This window comes from Diplotaxodon limnothrissa, linkage group LG17 (genome assembly GCF_057381915.1).
Source record: "Diplotaxodon limnothrissa isolate DT_005_m linkage group LG17, D_limnothrissa_male_GT1.1, whole genome shotgun sequence".
Taxonomy (NCBI): domain Eukaryota; kingdom Metazoa; phylum Chordata; class Actinopteri; order Cichliformes; family Cichlidae; genus Diplotaxodon; species Diplotaxodon limnothrissa.
This window is the reverse complement of record NC_140612.1, coordinates 4728889-4742816: the sequence shown is the minus strand read 5'-3', so window position 1 is coordinate 4742816 and position 13928 is coordinate 4728889. Positions and strand designations below refer to the sequence as shown.

General features: G+C 41.2%; 1 protein-coding gene across 1 annotated transcript; it reads left to right on the top strand.

Moving 5' to 3' along the window:
* The first annotated feature begins 324 nt into the window (after window positions 1–324).
* Window positions 325–8759, top strand: hcfc2 (host cell factor C2). Its single transcript, XM_085375914.1, has 17 exons — window positions 325–506; window positions 992–1140; window positions 1229–1389; window positions 1475–1677; window positions 3095–3179; window positions 4979–5082; window positions 5251–5484; window positions 5573–5776; window positions 6008–6042; window positions 6603–6723; window positions 7385–7441; window positions 7527–7582; window positions 7664–7807; window positions 7891–8076; window positions 8166–8463; window positions 8551–8623; window positions 8710–8759. The coding sequence occupies exons 1-17, from the start codon at window positions 341–343 to the stop codon at window positions 8717–8719; spliced, it is 2286 nt and encodes a 761-aa protein (XP_085232040.1). The 5' UTR covers window positions 325–340; the 3' UTR covers window positions 8720–8759.
* Window positions 8760–13928: the final 5169 nt, after the last annotated feature.

Below are 13928 nucleotides of genomic sequence, written 5' to 3'. Positions count from 1 at the left end.
GTTTTTCCCCTTCCACCCAAAAAATAAAAATAAATAATGAGAAATATTTTTTCAGATGAAAAGACTACAAATAGACAGATATGCATGTGTAAAATCAATTGTCACAGGCATCAAGAATATGTGCTTCCACCGAATAGTTCTCCATCTCTTCACGTTAATCTAACGAACTGCTCTGCAACTCCTAAAAACTCATATACAGAAAAATTAAGCCAAACCAAAGATCAGAGTGAGACTTCCTATTTGTTTGTTCCTCTTTGGTTGAAGTTCCTGATGCCCTCTCCGGTCCGCCCCCATCTTTAAAACGTCCACAGCGCCAAACTTTGGGCTCCCCAACGGGAAAATGACGAGCAGCGAAGAGGATCCGCAGTGGAGGAAAGTGCATTCTGTTACAGGAGTGATACCTCGGTCCAGGCATGGACACCGTGCAGTCGCAATCCGGGAGCTCATCGTCGTTTTCGGTGGTGGAAACGAAGGGATAGCGGAGGATCTCCATGTTTACAACACTGGTGAGCTACCGTTAGCATTCACGCTAACTAGCAGGTTAGCGGCTAATGTTTTTAGCATGCTCGAGAGGGAAACGACCCCTTAAGCTAACGAGCCCTCCACCACGGGCTTTTGTATACTGTATATGTGTTACATATATCTTTATAAAACAACCGCAAAATTATAAAATTGCGTGTACGATATTATTTGGTTGGGTTCTTTTTCATGTTTGTAAACTATCCACTTACTTGACCAGGAGAGTTTTATAGTTCTGAAATGTAGTGAACTGTAAAGTGAATTTGAGCAAGAGCCAAAAAAAAGTAAGAACGTCACATCCTTTGTTTAAATATATGAAGTTCTTTTGTTACTTAAGGTGCAGTTTGGGTTATGTATGTAAAAATATATTTAACGTGAATGCGTGAATTGTCTCCAGGCCAGCTTTGGCCAGTGCATTAAACATTATTAAGACTTGTATAATACATTGGCTAACAGCTACCCTTTTTCCCAGTCTCAAAGCAGTGGTTTCTACCTGCGGTTAGGGGTGACATCCCTCCTGGCTGTGCAGCCCATGGCTTTGTTTGTGAAGGTACTCGAATACTGGTCTTTGGTGGAATGGTTGAGTTTGGAAAATACACCAACAGCCTCTATGAACTCCAGGTAACACTGTCTCTTTTTTCCACTGGAGCTTCTTCTAACTCTGCTGCTGTTATGGGGAAGATGTTAAAAGATATTTTTTGTTTCTCAGGCGAGTCGCTGGCTGTGGAAGAAGCTGAAACCAAGGGCACCCAGAAATGGCTCACTGCCGTGCCCTCGGATCGGACACAGCTTCACTCTTGTGGGTAATAAATGCTACCTGTTTGGAGGGCTGGCCAATGATAGTGAGGATCCCAATGGCAACGTGCCAAGGTACTGTGCAGACACATCTTTACTCTCAAGAATGGTGTAAAAACCTGTAAGTGCTCTGTGGTTTATTGGGTTTTTCCCATTTTAGGTATTTGGGAGACTTGTATGAATTGGAGCTCCAGTCAGTTTCAGGGGCCAGAGGCTGGAACATTCCAGACACAAAGGGCCGTGGTCCCTCTGCACGGGAGTCCCATACATCAGTTGCCTACACTGGCCTTGGTTCCCCGAAGCTCTACATCTTTGGAGGGATGCAAGGAAGTCGGCTAGATGACCTCTGGCAGCTTGATCTTGGTAGGAGTGATCTTGGTTTTATATATCATAGTGACTAGCTGCAGAAAGAAAGCTTTATTTTGATGTTCACTTGGATTAAAATTTAAATTGCACTAGTGATACTTATGCTTGTGATTGTTGCCAATTGTCATTCTCTCATCCTGCCCAATAAATTGCAAGCCAAAAAAGAACAATAGTATAACAACAACAAAAAGAAACAACCTAAATGCAAGTGTGGAGTCGATGGAAGACCAGAGTCGTGGAGGATTTGGGACAGAAGGATAGCAGCAAGAGTGTAACAGGATTAGAAATGAGTATATCATAGGGACAGCTCAGGTTAAATGGTTTGGAGGCAACGCTAGGCAGCAGTGAGATAGTTTGCATATTTACAGAGGAGGGATCGTGGCTGTATCGTACAAAGAATCATGAAGATTGCAGCTGCCAGGCAGGAGGAAAAGAGGAAGACCACAGAATGCGATTCATGGATGTAGTGGAGAAGGACATGCACAGGGTTGGTGTGATAGAGGAGGATTCTAGGTATAGTGTGAGATGGAGGCAATCCCTAAACAGACCAGCCAGAAAAAGAAGGACAAAAAAAGGGTTTAAGCATGAATTTTTAATAAAACTGCCTTAATGATTAATGTGAGAGTAAGTTTGGTTGATATTAACTCTACACAGGATTTGCAGTGTGTGTGTGTATATCTATCTATCTATCTATCTATCTATCTATCTATCTATCTATCTATCTATCTATCTATCTATCTATCTATCTATCTATCTATCTATCTAAAATTCATGTGTTTGTATATTTGTGCAACATGGCAGTAAGTATAAAATGAAAACTGTAATGGTGAAAATACCTTTGGTTGTGCCAGAAGTTGGTGAAGTTACATATGATCAAAATTGTCAGTGTTCAGTCTTCCTCCAAAGTTGCCAACCCTGAGAAAATAAACCAGCGTTATGAATTTAAACCTTTGTTTGCATTGCTCCTCAGTTAGGTGTCAGCTGTGTCATTCCCTGCAGGCTTCATTTTGTTATTTTGACCTTTTAAGCTAATTTGGCAATCATTCATCACAGAAAGGTAACGTTATATAACTTTGCTCAGCCATGTCTCTAACACATGTGAGTCCACTGAGATTCCTCATAATTAGAAAACGGTCATCCCCAATTAGATGTGAGATTTTCTTTTTTAATGTGCATAAGCATATTAAGTTCAAGGGTTGATGAATTAACTGAAATAACATAAGAAATTATTTCTGGAAAAACTCAAATTGCTAAATAGAAAATCATCAGAATGCAAGAAGTGACATGTTTAACACCCTGATTTTTCTCTTTGATGTTTTAAGCCCTGTTTGCATGTCTCCATTTCTAATTGGTAATGAGGAACAGGAGTTTGGAATATTTAAACACACCTATATCTTTTCTTTGTCGTCGTTAGACACAATGGTTTGGTCAATACCGGAAACAAAAGGTTCCACACCATTTCCCAGAAGTCTTCATTCGGCCAGTGTCATCGGAAACAAGTAAGCTTCTTATGTATTAACACCAGAGAGTTTTTTGTGTTCCTCTCTGGCAACAAAAAGCTACTTTATATTAGGGCTGCCACAATTAGTCGACTAATCACGCTTACGTCGACGATTTATTTAATAGTAGACGCGTCCTTTAAAGCTTTGTAAGATCCCGAAAGACACAGGAATAAGCATTAGGGTTTAAGAGTGTAATAACGGGCTGAAACAGAAGGTGGCAGCACTGCATGTACAAGGATGCCAGCTGCCGTTAAACCCCAAAGAAGAAGCAGCGGTGTCCAGCATCGTTGCTGTGTCCAAATTCAGGGACAGCATCCTTCGGAAGCCGCATTTGTAGGCCTATTACGTTACAGCGACACGACGAAGGCTATCCAAATTCGAAGACTCCGACAGATGTGTCCTTCAGTTTTATATTACTCTTATTACTCTTTCTGGGTCACAAAATAAACTTTTAACATATTTTCAGGCGAGAATGTAGCTGTATAAACTTCAAATATCTGCTCAGTTTATCAAGACATCACATATTTGCAAAAGTGCTCTGACGTTTTCGAGAGACGTCTGTTACCCACTAGCTCGACAGCTAGCCGGGGTTCAGGGCTCACTAGAGCCGGCGAGAGCAGCGGTCTTTCGCTACTCGGGTTAAACACGATATATAAGTCACTTAGATAGTTTAAAAATGTTATTGTTTGGCTTTTTTCTGTGTTTTATTTGTTCCTTAGTAAATCAGTTTGGCTGAGATTAAAGTTATAGTTTTCACAAACTGAATAATCAGTTTTCTATTTATTTAGAAAACTGAATAAACAGAAGTGTGAGATGGTCGAGAATTTACTCCAATGTCCTGTTGTATTTTAGATAGCAAGGAGCAGATGGCTGAGTTTATTAAACTCCACTGAGACCATCTGCAAATTTCATTAAAAATTTAATAAACTATCATCTTGTCTTTATTTTTAGTTAGCACATATTCAAGCTGTAAACTAATGATAGTTATATAAGAGCAGATGCATGCTGTTAAAATAAGCTGTACGCTTTACCTCCAATAGATGCATGATGTGATTAGTCGACTGATCACAAAAATAATCAAAATAATCGTTTGTGGCAGCCCTACTTTATACTCTGCCATGTGGCTAAATCTGATAATGCAGCTTAACTTTATAAATGATTATCTACGTTGATAAAACATCATATTTCAGTTCGTCCTGAGCATAATGCTGCCAAACGTATTCACCCATCCAAGTCATTGAGTTCAGGTGTTTCAGGCTCTTCCATGGCCACAGGTGGATCAAATAAAGCTCCTAGGCATTCAGACTGCTTCTACAAACATTTGTGAAAGAATTAGTTGCTCTCAGGAGCTCGGTGAATTCCAGTGTGGTACCGTGATAGGATGGCAGCTGTGCAACAAGTCTAGTCATGAAATTTCTTCACTAATAAATATTCCACAGTCAGCTGTTAGTGGTATTATAACAATGTGAAAGCCACTGGGGATGACAGCAACTCCAACATACATGAAGTGGTAGGCGATGTAAAATTACAAAGCAGGGTCATCTGCTGTTGATGCACATAATGTGCAGAGGTCACCAACTTTTGGCAGATTCAGTTGCTCCAGACCTCCAAACTTAGTTTGGCCTTGAGCTAATTGGTCAAGAACAGTGCATAGAGAGCTGTAATGGGTTTTCATGGATGAGCAGCTGCATCCAAGTCTTACATCACCCAATGTTTGTGTGTTATTGTTTTATAGTTCTTGTGTATATATGAAACCAGAATGTCCTTCGACATAGTCTGGTGTGTTCTGTCTGCAGGATGTATGTTTTTGGCGGCTGGATTCCTGCTCCAGAGTCAGAGACGCACATTGCTTTAGGAACTGAATGGATCTGCACTAATTCCCTGAGCGTTCTCAACTTAGGTGAGTTCTTCTCATTATAACCCCTTAAAATAACTTATGAGTGGTTTTGTAAATGAGATCTGTAGCCTGTGAGCCTTTTTTGTTTGTTTGTTTAATCTCATCCATGGAATTCCTACAATCCTTCATGGAGGCCAGCAAGCTCACTGTTACCTGGTTTTCCTATCACAGACACTATGACTTGGCAGAACCTTGGCCCAGAGCAGCACGATGATGATATAGAGTACCAGCTGCAGAGCCAGGGACCACAGACCGATGATCCATATGCCTGCAGGCCAAGAGCCAGGGCTGGCCACTGCGCCGCTAGTGTTGGCTCCAGGCTTTACGTTTGGAGCGGTCGTGATGGATACCGCAAGAGCTGGAACTACCAAGTGTGCTGCAAGGACCTGTGGTACCTGGAAACAGGTGAGAAACGGGGGAGCGAGTTAGGGCAATGGGGTCGGTGCTGGGGGGGCAAAAAGCACAAATCTGTTTAAAAATCCTTTGGTCTCAGATCGACCAGCGACCCCAGAGGCAGTGCTGCTCATCAAATCTACTGTCAGCATGCTCCATGTGGCATGGCGCCCCCTGGCTGCGGCAGACTGCTATATCCTCCAGATCCAGCCTGCAAGTTCCCCCAGGACTACAGTGAGTGGTCCCAAACCAGCGGATCCAACAGGAATAGATGGTCAGAATGGAAAGGAAAAACAATCTGCTGGTAAGGAAAGCACAGCCTTCAGTGACTTCATCAGTTTATATTAAAATCTTTATTGGATTTAGATGGAAACGTTTCTGTGTAGAGCTAATGGTCACTGCAAACAGAATACAGAATACAGCAAAAAGGGAACAATGTCAATGCTTTCAGACTCATAAAATACACTATTGACACTATCAGTCTTTCTTTACTTTCTTTGTAAAATGGTTTGATCCCATCATTGTCAAAATGAAGAAACCGCAAACCGAGAAGAGAAAGGAGCAGCACAGGTAAGAGTCTTTCTTATATCAATAATAAAGGCTGGGCAATATGGGGGAAGAACAGTGATCAATGTCAATCAAATCACTTCTTGTGGGCGTTGTGTTGTCAGTGGGAGAAACATTTCATCGTCCAAGTGACTTAAGTCTTTGAAGAAGTCACTTTTTTCCCCTTTGTTTTCTCTCTTGTTATTGTTCCTGATTTAATCGTGTACAAAGCTTCAGTCGCCCAAATATCATGTGTGCTATTGCCGGCTGCCAGTCCTACACGGTGCTTCAGTTTAAAATTATGTGGCTATAGCTCAGATCCAGCCACATCATTAGTTCAGTTCAGTACTAATCTTATTAGCTTTTTGGGTTATCTGTCAAAATGTGAATGGAATGAGCTCTACTGGCTTTATCTTAACACTGAGGAAAAGTTACTTCACAATAACTGTATTTATCATTTTATCACCCAGAACTATCTATAAATAAGATTTAATACACAAACACTAACATACAGCCACACTAACACGCCAGCAGTCCAGACGTAGTGCTTAAATTTTCTCCCTGATGTTTTTTTTCTTTCTCAGGGTGCTTTGCTGCAGCAGGATGCTTCAGCAAAATCTTCAAATGGCTCAGCAGACAGTCAAGCACAGGGTGGGAGGATCGATGGGAGAGACTTGAAAGAGGACTCTAACCTAAAACTCTGCAGTAAGTCTCTTATCAGGTGGTTCTTGCTTAAATGCTGTTTTATACAGTTCATTTCAGTTTTGTTTATACGACCTCAAATCACCACAACAGTCACCAAGCCACTTTTATATTGTAAGATAAAGACTACAGTAATACAGAAATAACCCCCAACAATCAGATGTCCTCCTATAAGCAAGCGATTTACAACAGTGGGAAGGAAAAACTCCCTTTTAATAGGAAGAAGCCTCCAGCTGACGCAAGGTCAGGGAGGGGAAGCTATCTGCTGTTACCAATGTGTGTTTAAGAATTTAAGCTCCTGCACAGTAATAGTCAGATATGTTTGCAGAAACATGGCTGCACAAATAAACTCTTACTCCAGTTTATGACTTCTAATCTTAGACTCAACTTGAAAAAAATACAAAAGCAATGCATTCTTTGACGTGGCTAGAGTAGCTTTGTACGAGTCACAGTTCAAATTATCCTTATTTATCATATACTCTGCCTTGGTGCAGGCACAGCACTGTTTATGACAGAATGTAAATGCTTCAAAATTTGCAGGCCACATCAGATTGTGTTACTGAACCGGATGTGACCTATAATGTAATTTAATTTTTCTCCAAAGCAGGATTTTGTTATTATGACATTTTTAGATTGTTTTTGTTTCTGTGTGTTCTGTTTGTAGCTGCTGGGCAGGAGACTGCAGCAGCAGATCTCAGCAGCTCAGCTCAGCTCCAGTCAGGTAATGGTGGCTCTTACGATCTAACATCAGTGATATTTGACTGGTGAGGATTTTAAAACGTGTTGATTGTTTTACCTTTTTACAGGCAAAAAGCCGGTTTCTGCAGACAAGACAGCAGATTTTTATACCCACACAGATCAGGTCGGATTTTCTTCTGATAGTGAATTTTTAACTCTGCCTCTCAGCTTGGTTCATACTAACACCACAAACCATCACCTACAGGTTCGGCAGAATCCAGACAACGCTGTGTGGTTTGATGTCGGCGTGTTCAAAGCACTATTCTCTGAGGTCAGCCACTACTACCTACCTGCTGATGGTGACCAGGTGACATCTGCCATCAACAGTCGGGCAACGAACACTAAAGAGGTAAAAACCAGAAGTGAATGGTGTTTATGAAGAAACCACCTATGGATTACATCTTACCCTCACATGCTCGCTCTCTCCTTCAGAAGAAGCTGCCAGGGCCTCAGGACTACCAGGGCAGAGAGAAGCAGGAGCTGGCTACCGGTCAGACATACAGGTTCAGAGTTGCAGGCATCAACTACTTTGGCCAGGGAGATTTCAGCCCAGTGAGCGAGTTCAAAACCTGCCAGCCTGGCTTCCCTGGAGCACCCTCTGCTGTTAAGATTACCAAGGTGACACACAGTATCAAGAAATATTGATGCAAAGATCAGGAAAACTGGAAAATGTATTTGATGTGCTTTTCGGTATCGTTTGCATGTAGGCCACTGATTCAGTCCACATCACTTGGGAGGCTCCTTCATCTCCATCGGGCCGGATCCTGGAGTATTCCATGTACATGGCAGTGAGGAAGAGCCGCTCATCCACTTCGGATCGGCCGGGTCAGATGGCGTTCATCCGGATATACCGTGGCACCAAGACCTCCTGCTCGGTCAGTTCCAGCCACCTGGACAACGCGCACATCGACAGCTCTGCCTCCAACCGACCAGCAGTCGTCTTCCGGATCGCTGCAAAGAATGAGCAAGGCTACGGCCCAGCCACGCAGATCCGCTGGATTCAAGGTGGAGCAGCTTCCGATATTATTTATTTAAACTTCCTCTCACATTAAAATGATGGATGTATCAACCTCCTCTTTCTGTGTTTTATAGATCCCAGTACACTGCGAACATCACTATCCAAAGCTGACAGCAGTGCTGAGGCTGACAACGACGCTGCTGACAGGTGATCAGAGTTTTTAACTTTTCTGCTTTGTTTATTTTTCAAAGTGGACACTTGTAATTGGTTCTTTATTTTCTTTCTTCTTGCAGCTCCAGCTGAAAATGTTTTAGGGAAAGGACTTTTCACTCAAGATGCTGGCAAATCTATTTCCCAATAGTTTTGTTAATTTATTTTTAATCTATTTAATTTTTACTTTGTAAATAGATTTACATTTTCACAGGCTGTTTGGCCACTGTTCTGTTTTAGTTAAAGTGTTTTGTTAAATAATTATTATAGTATTATAAGATGTAGAAAACACTGCAAGTATTGTTTGAAATGCATTCTGGAAGACGTGAAGACGCCTCAGTGTTTACTGAACAAGCCACTGACGGGCTATGAGAAGGAAACACGAGTGGTCCTTTTACAGGCCCCACCGGTCCCACGGGGTTATGAAATATCAGCAATGTTACTCATGTTTTTGTGTCTTACTCAGCCACATGTTACTGCAAACTTGTTTCCGTTATACGTATATATATAATTTCAGTTTGATTTTTCTTTGTCTTTACATTTATCTCACTGTAATGTATGTGTAATACATCACAGTGCTTTTATTAGCATGTTCAAAAGCCATGTACTCTTAACCTATTTCTGACATAATTTAATTTCAATATACTCATAGCCACAGAAAACAGTCATGTACTGGGTGAAAGGTATTACAGCTTTGCCATCTTCTCCATCGTGTTACCGTCTTTACCAGGTGCAGTAAAGATGCCACACTTTTTACCCGTTTCATTTTCCTCTTATAAAAGACTCTCACTCATCCATATATAGTTTCATCAGTTAGCCACTGGAATTTACACTGAGTAAATTGTTGTTTTTATAATTCGGATTATATCAATCTGCACCTGTTTTCTTGAAGATTTATAAATATAAATGTCATGATAGTATCAGCAAACATCAGCCTGTAATTGTGCTATTGAGGACACTCGCAGCTTTGCATGGACCTCAATAATGTACAGACCACAGGCAGTTATTACAGAGGCTGGGTGAAATACTGTTGCAATATAATGGAAAACAAAAAAAGGGGTGAATTTACATTTTTCACTTTTAAAGCAGTGACCAGAGAGTGCACAAAGTTTCTAATGACAATCATTAGTGGCACTGTATAGGATTTAAAAGAAAGGTGCTCAAGATACGACTACCTGCTGGATGCTGGTGTAACACCTGTGTGTGGGCCGGTGGAGATGTGCTTCAGCATCTTTGGTCGGTTTGTTGCTCTGGATCAGCAGCAGCTTCTTCTGGTATCTAATTGCAGATGTGTGCAAGCTGCTCAGGTCTCAGAGGTGATGAAGTCTAATGTGTGTATAACTAATCAATGTGACCTGCAATAATAATAATAAAAAAAACATCCATCCATCCATTCATCAGTTTTCTTCCACTTATCTGGGGCCGGGTCTCTCGGGTAGCAGCCCAAGCAAAGAAGCCCAGACTTCCCTCTCCCCAGCCACCACCTCCAGCTTGTTTGGGGGAACACCAAGGCGTTCCCAGGCCAGCCGAGAGATATAATCTCTCCAGGGTGTCCTGGATCTGCCCTGGGGTCTCCTCCCTGTGGGACATGCCCAGAAAACCTTGCCCAGGAGGCGCCCATCCTTGTCAGATGCCCGAACCACCTCAACTGACTCCTTTCGATGAGGAGGAGCAGCGGCTCTACTCTGAGCCCCTCCCGAATAGCTGAACTTCTCACCCTATCTCTAAGGGCGAGGCCAGCCACCCTTTTCCGCCGCTTGTATTCGCAATCTCGTTCTTTCTGTCACTACCCACAGCTCGTGACCATAGGTGAGGGTACGGGCGTAGAAAGAAATATGTTGTTCTCAAATATATATTTAGCATTTCAGTTAAAATATGAAGAGTCGCTGCAACATATTTTGTTAAATGTGGTAAATGTGTGTGAAACAGCTGTGGTAATGTATGGGTTAGTATGAACTATAATGTGGAAATACCAGACTATATATGAAGGTTTGATACAGTAGCAAATATAATTATTACTGTAACAGATATAGCACATGCTTACAGGATGAACACTTTTTAGTAAAAATCTCAGTAATTTTCCGCCCTACAACCTGTTTATTTGCTCATTAAAAATGATCTAATCAATAATAAGACAGCAGGCATGTAGACGTGAACGAGATGACCTGCCGCAGTTTAAACTGAGCATCAGAATGGGAGAAAATGGATGATTTATTTGACTCCGGGCATGTCATGGTTGTTGGTGCTAGATGAGCTGGTGCAGCTTCCTTTTCCCTGAAAAGTAAACTTCATTCAGATTGACTGTCCCTCAAAAACAAAATTACACCAAAAAAGTCAATATTAAACACTGAGATCACAGGCTGATCCGGCTCGTTTCATGTGGCTCGGGAGAGGTTCTTAATTTATTTCATGTCTAGGGAATGTGAAGGCCAGTCATCAGCGTCCGTGCCTTCCTCATTTATGAGTTGCCTTCACACTCTGACCACATGAATGACCTTCACAAGGAACCAGAAGTAAGCCTCATAGTAAGGTCTGAAGGGTTCAATAACAGGAGTCAGTACTGTTGGTCTGTGTGGTGCTCCTTGGATAACCATTGCCAAACTATCACTAACTTACTGCCAAACCAGCAATACTGGAAGATGTTATCCAGGTAGCACAACATCTCTCTTGTTCTTTCCACATTTTTTCCACATCTGTCACGTACTCAGTGTAAACCTGCTCTTATCTGAAAAAGAATGAGGTGCCAATGGTGGACCTACCATTTCTGGTGTTCCCCATAGAACAGCACCATGTAGACTGATTGGTGTTCAATGAACACAGGTCCTTTCAGGCCCTCATGTCATGCTCATGGAGACTTCTTGACCATATGCTTAGAAAAATGCACATGAGCACCCTGATAGAGGTTATCTTGTGGGGCTCTTGCAGTGCTCCTCCCGTTCTTCCTAAATCAGTGGAGCAGATGCCAGTCCTACTGATAGATTGACCGCCCAGCCCAGGTCTCCTCATGTAATGGCCCATCTGGTAGCTCCTCCACACTCTTGAAACTACTGGTAGACACAGCGAACTCTCTTGCAATAGCACACATAGATCTTCTAGAAATTGAACTACCTGATTAATCTGAATGAGCTTCAGGTCATGCTGCAAGTAATGACACTTGCAAAAAAAGCTAAATTAGAAACAAAATAGCCAAGGGGCTTAAGGAAAAAGCAGTAGTCTTCAGACCAATGTTCTTTCTAGGAAACGCTGACACTTGAATATTGGTGTTGACCATTCTGGAGGTGGTCAAAGTGGCCAGAAGACAGGAAAATGCCCCAGGGAAGCTGGCAGTGAGTGAATGTCCCCTGCGTGGGTAAATGCGCACGGTTCGCTTCGGAGACTATCACGGATCCTGCTGTATAATAACCTCAGCTGGAAGAAGCGACAAACCAAACATAGGCGAATGCTTTAAATATGGGTTTGGGGCTGTTTACGTGTGAATAGGGAAAGGCACTATCCCGTGAACCAAAGTGCATAAGCTCAGGAGGACGTAATGGACATTACAATCGGCGATTGTAATTTAAAACTTAGCACCTGCACACTCAACACTGATATAGAATAAAACGACTCAACTGAATAAGTTTCTAAGATCTTCATTAAGGAGTCTTTATTCTCCAAATTTACATATTAAAAGATTTCCAAAGGGAAGAAATTGAAAAAATAAGAACTGATTATATCACCTTCCCTATCCCTCCTAAAGGGAAAGAAGACCAATTTAAAATTTTGAATAAAATTTACCTGACAAATAGACTCCTTGGTGATAGATTCAAAATAGAAACTGGTAATTGTGTATTTTGTGAAACAGAAGAGGAGGATTTGGACCATCTATTCTTTTTGTGCAATTTTATACAAATATTTTGGTTGGATTTTCATACCTGGCTTTATTCCAGTGGGATTCAAATGACCCAATTTACCTTAAATATGATAATGTTTTGGAGTGTTTTTGAAAGAAAAGAAAGCTAATTATGTTGTTAATGTGTTATTAATCTTGTACAAGCAATTTATACATAAATGTCGTTTTTTTAAGACCAAACCAACATAGGCTTACTGGAAAAACGACTTAAACCTGTTGGTTGAATCTTTGACCTTAGTTAGAAAGGAAAAGGCTGCTTTTTTTTGTTTCCTTTGTGGAAGATTTTGATTTAGAGAGTTAATAATCTGTTAAATTATGTGACCCCATCTTTATATTATCTTTTTCCTATGCATGAAAGTTGCTAATATGTAAGGAATGGTTATTCTCTGAATGTGTGCATTTTGTTTGTATGTTAATATTACTAATAAAACAACAACAACAACAACAAAACAAAACAAACGTGTGTTAAATTTGAAAAAACAAAAACAAAAAAACGACTCAACTTGGTTACGGTCGCATAAAGGGGAAGGTAGTGGAGAAAGGTGGTCTCGAACCCCGGAATACCGGTTGATAGCCCTTCGACCTAAGTGCTATGCCACTGCCACCCCACAACAACCGCGGAGCAGTCCTTTACTTAAAGGTCCGCAGAGAGAGGCGTGGAGAAGGGCGGAAATAAGGAACAACGATGAGGACGTGACGCCTTGAAATTCGAGTTTTTCTCTGAAAGGGTCAGGGATAAAGATTTAGACAAAGACGCTGAAGGATCCGAGCAATGCTGTTTGTTGGAAGAACTGAAGTATCACCCACTGTACCAGTTTAACCGGGGAAGGTTGAAATCCATTTTCCAGCCATTTTGTCCCTGATTTTGGAGTCAGATATACAGTTTTCGCAACGGCAGACGTGCGTGTGAAATCAGACAAGTTTATTTAGTTGATCTTTTAAAATATAAGTACAACAGCGCGTCGCAGTGATTGACCGCGCCCAGATTGACCGAGGGATTTTGAAGCCACTTAGAAAGTACAATAAATGTTCACTGCCAATACAGACATAAAACCACTCAATAAAACATACAAATGAAAATTAAAATAATTTACTATTAAACGATTTGGGAACTAGACTTAAAAAACTAAACAGAGCTAAATAAATAGTTGTCATTATATACATTTGGCAATATAGGAAAAAAAAGCACACAAAAGGTAGATGTTTTTCAATAATTAAATAATGAAAGTTTATTAATATATTTGCAACTATTTATAACTGTTTACAACAAAAAGCGAGTGTTCCTTCTGATCTCTTGCTAGTTTCTCGTCCTGTTCCTTTGTCTGCTGGACGTGCTGGACAGGAAAAGAACGCTTGTTTCAAAGCTTTTGCACTAAACTGTGACAAATGCTTAAACAAGGACGCAACAAGCCA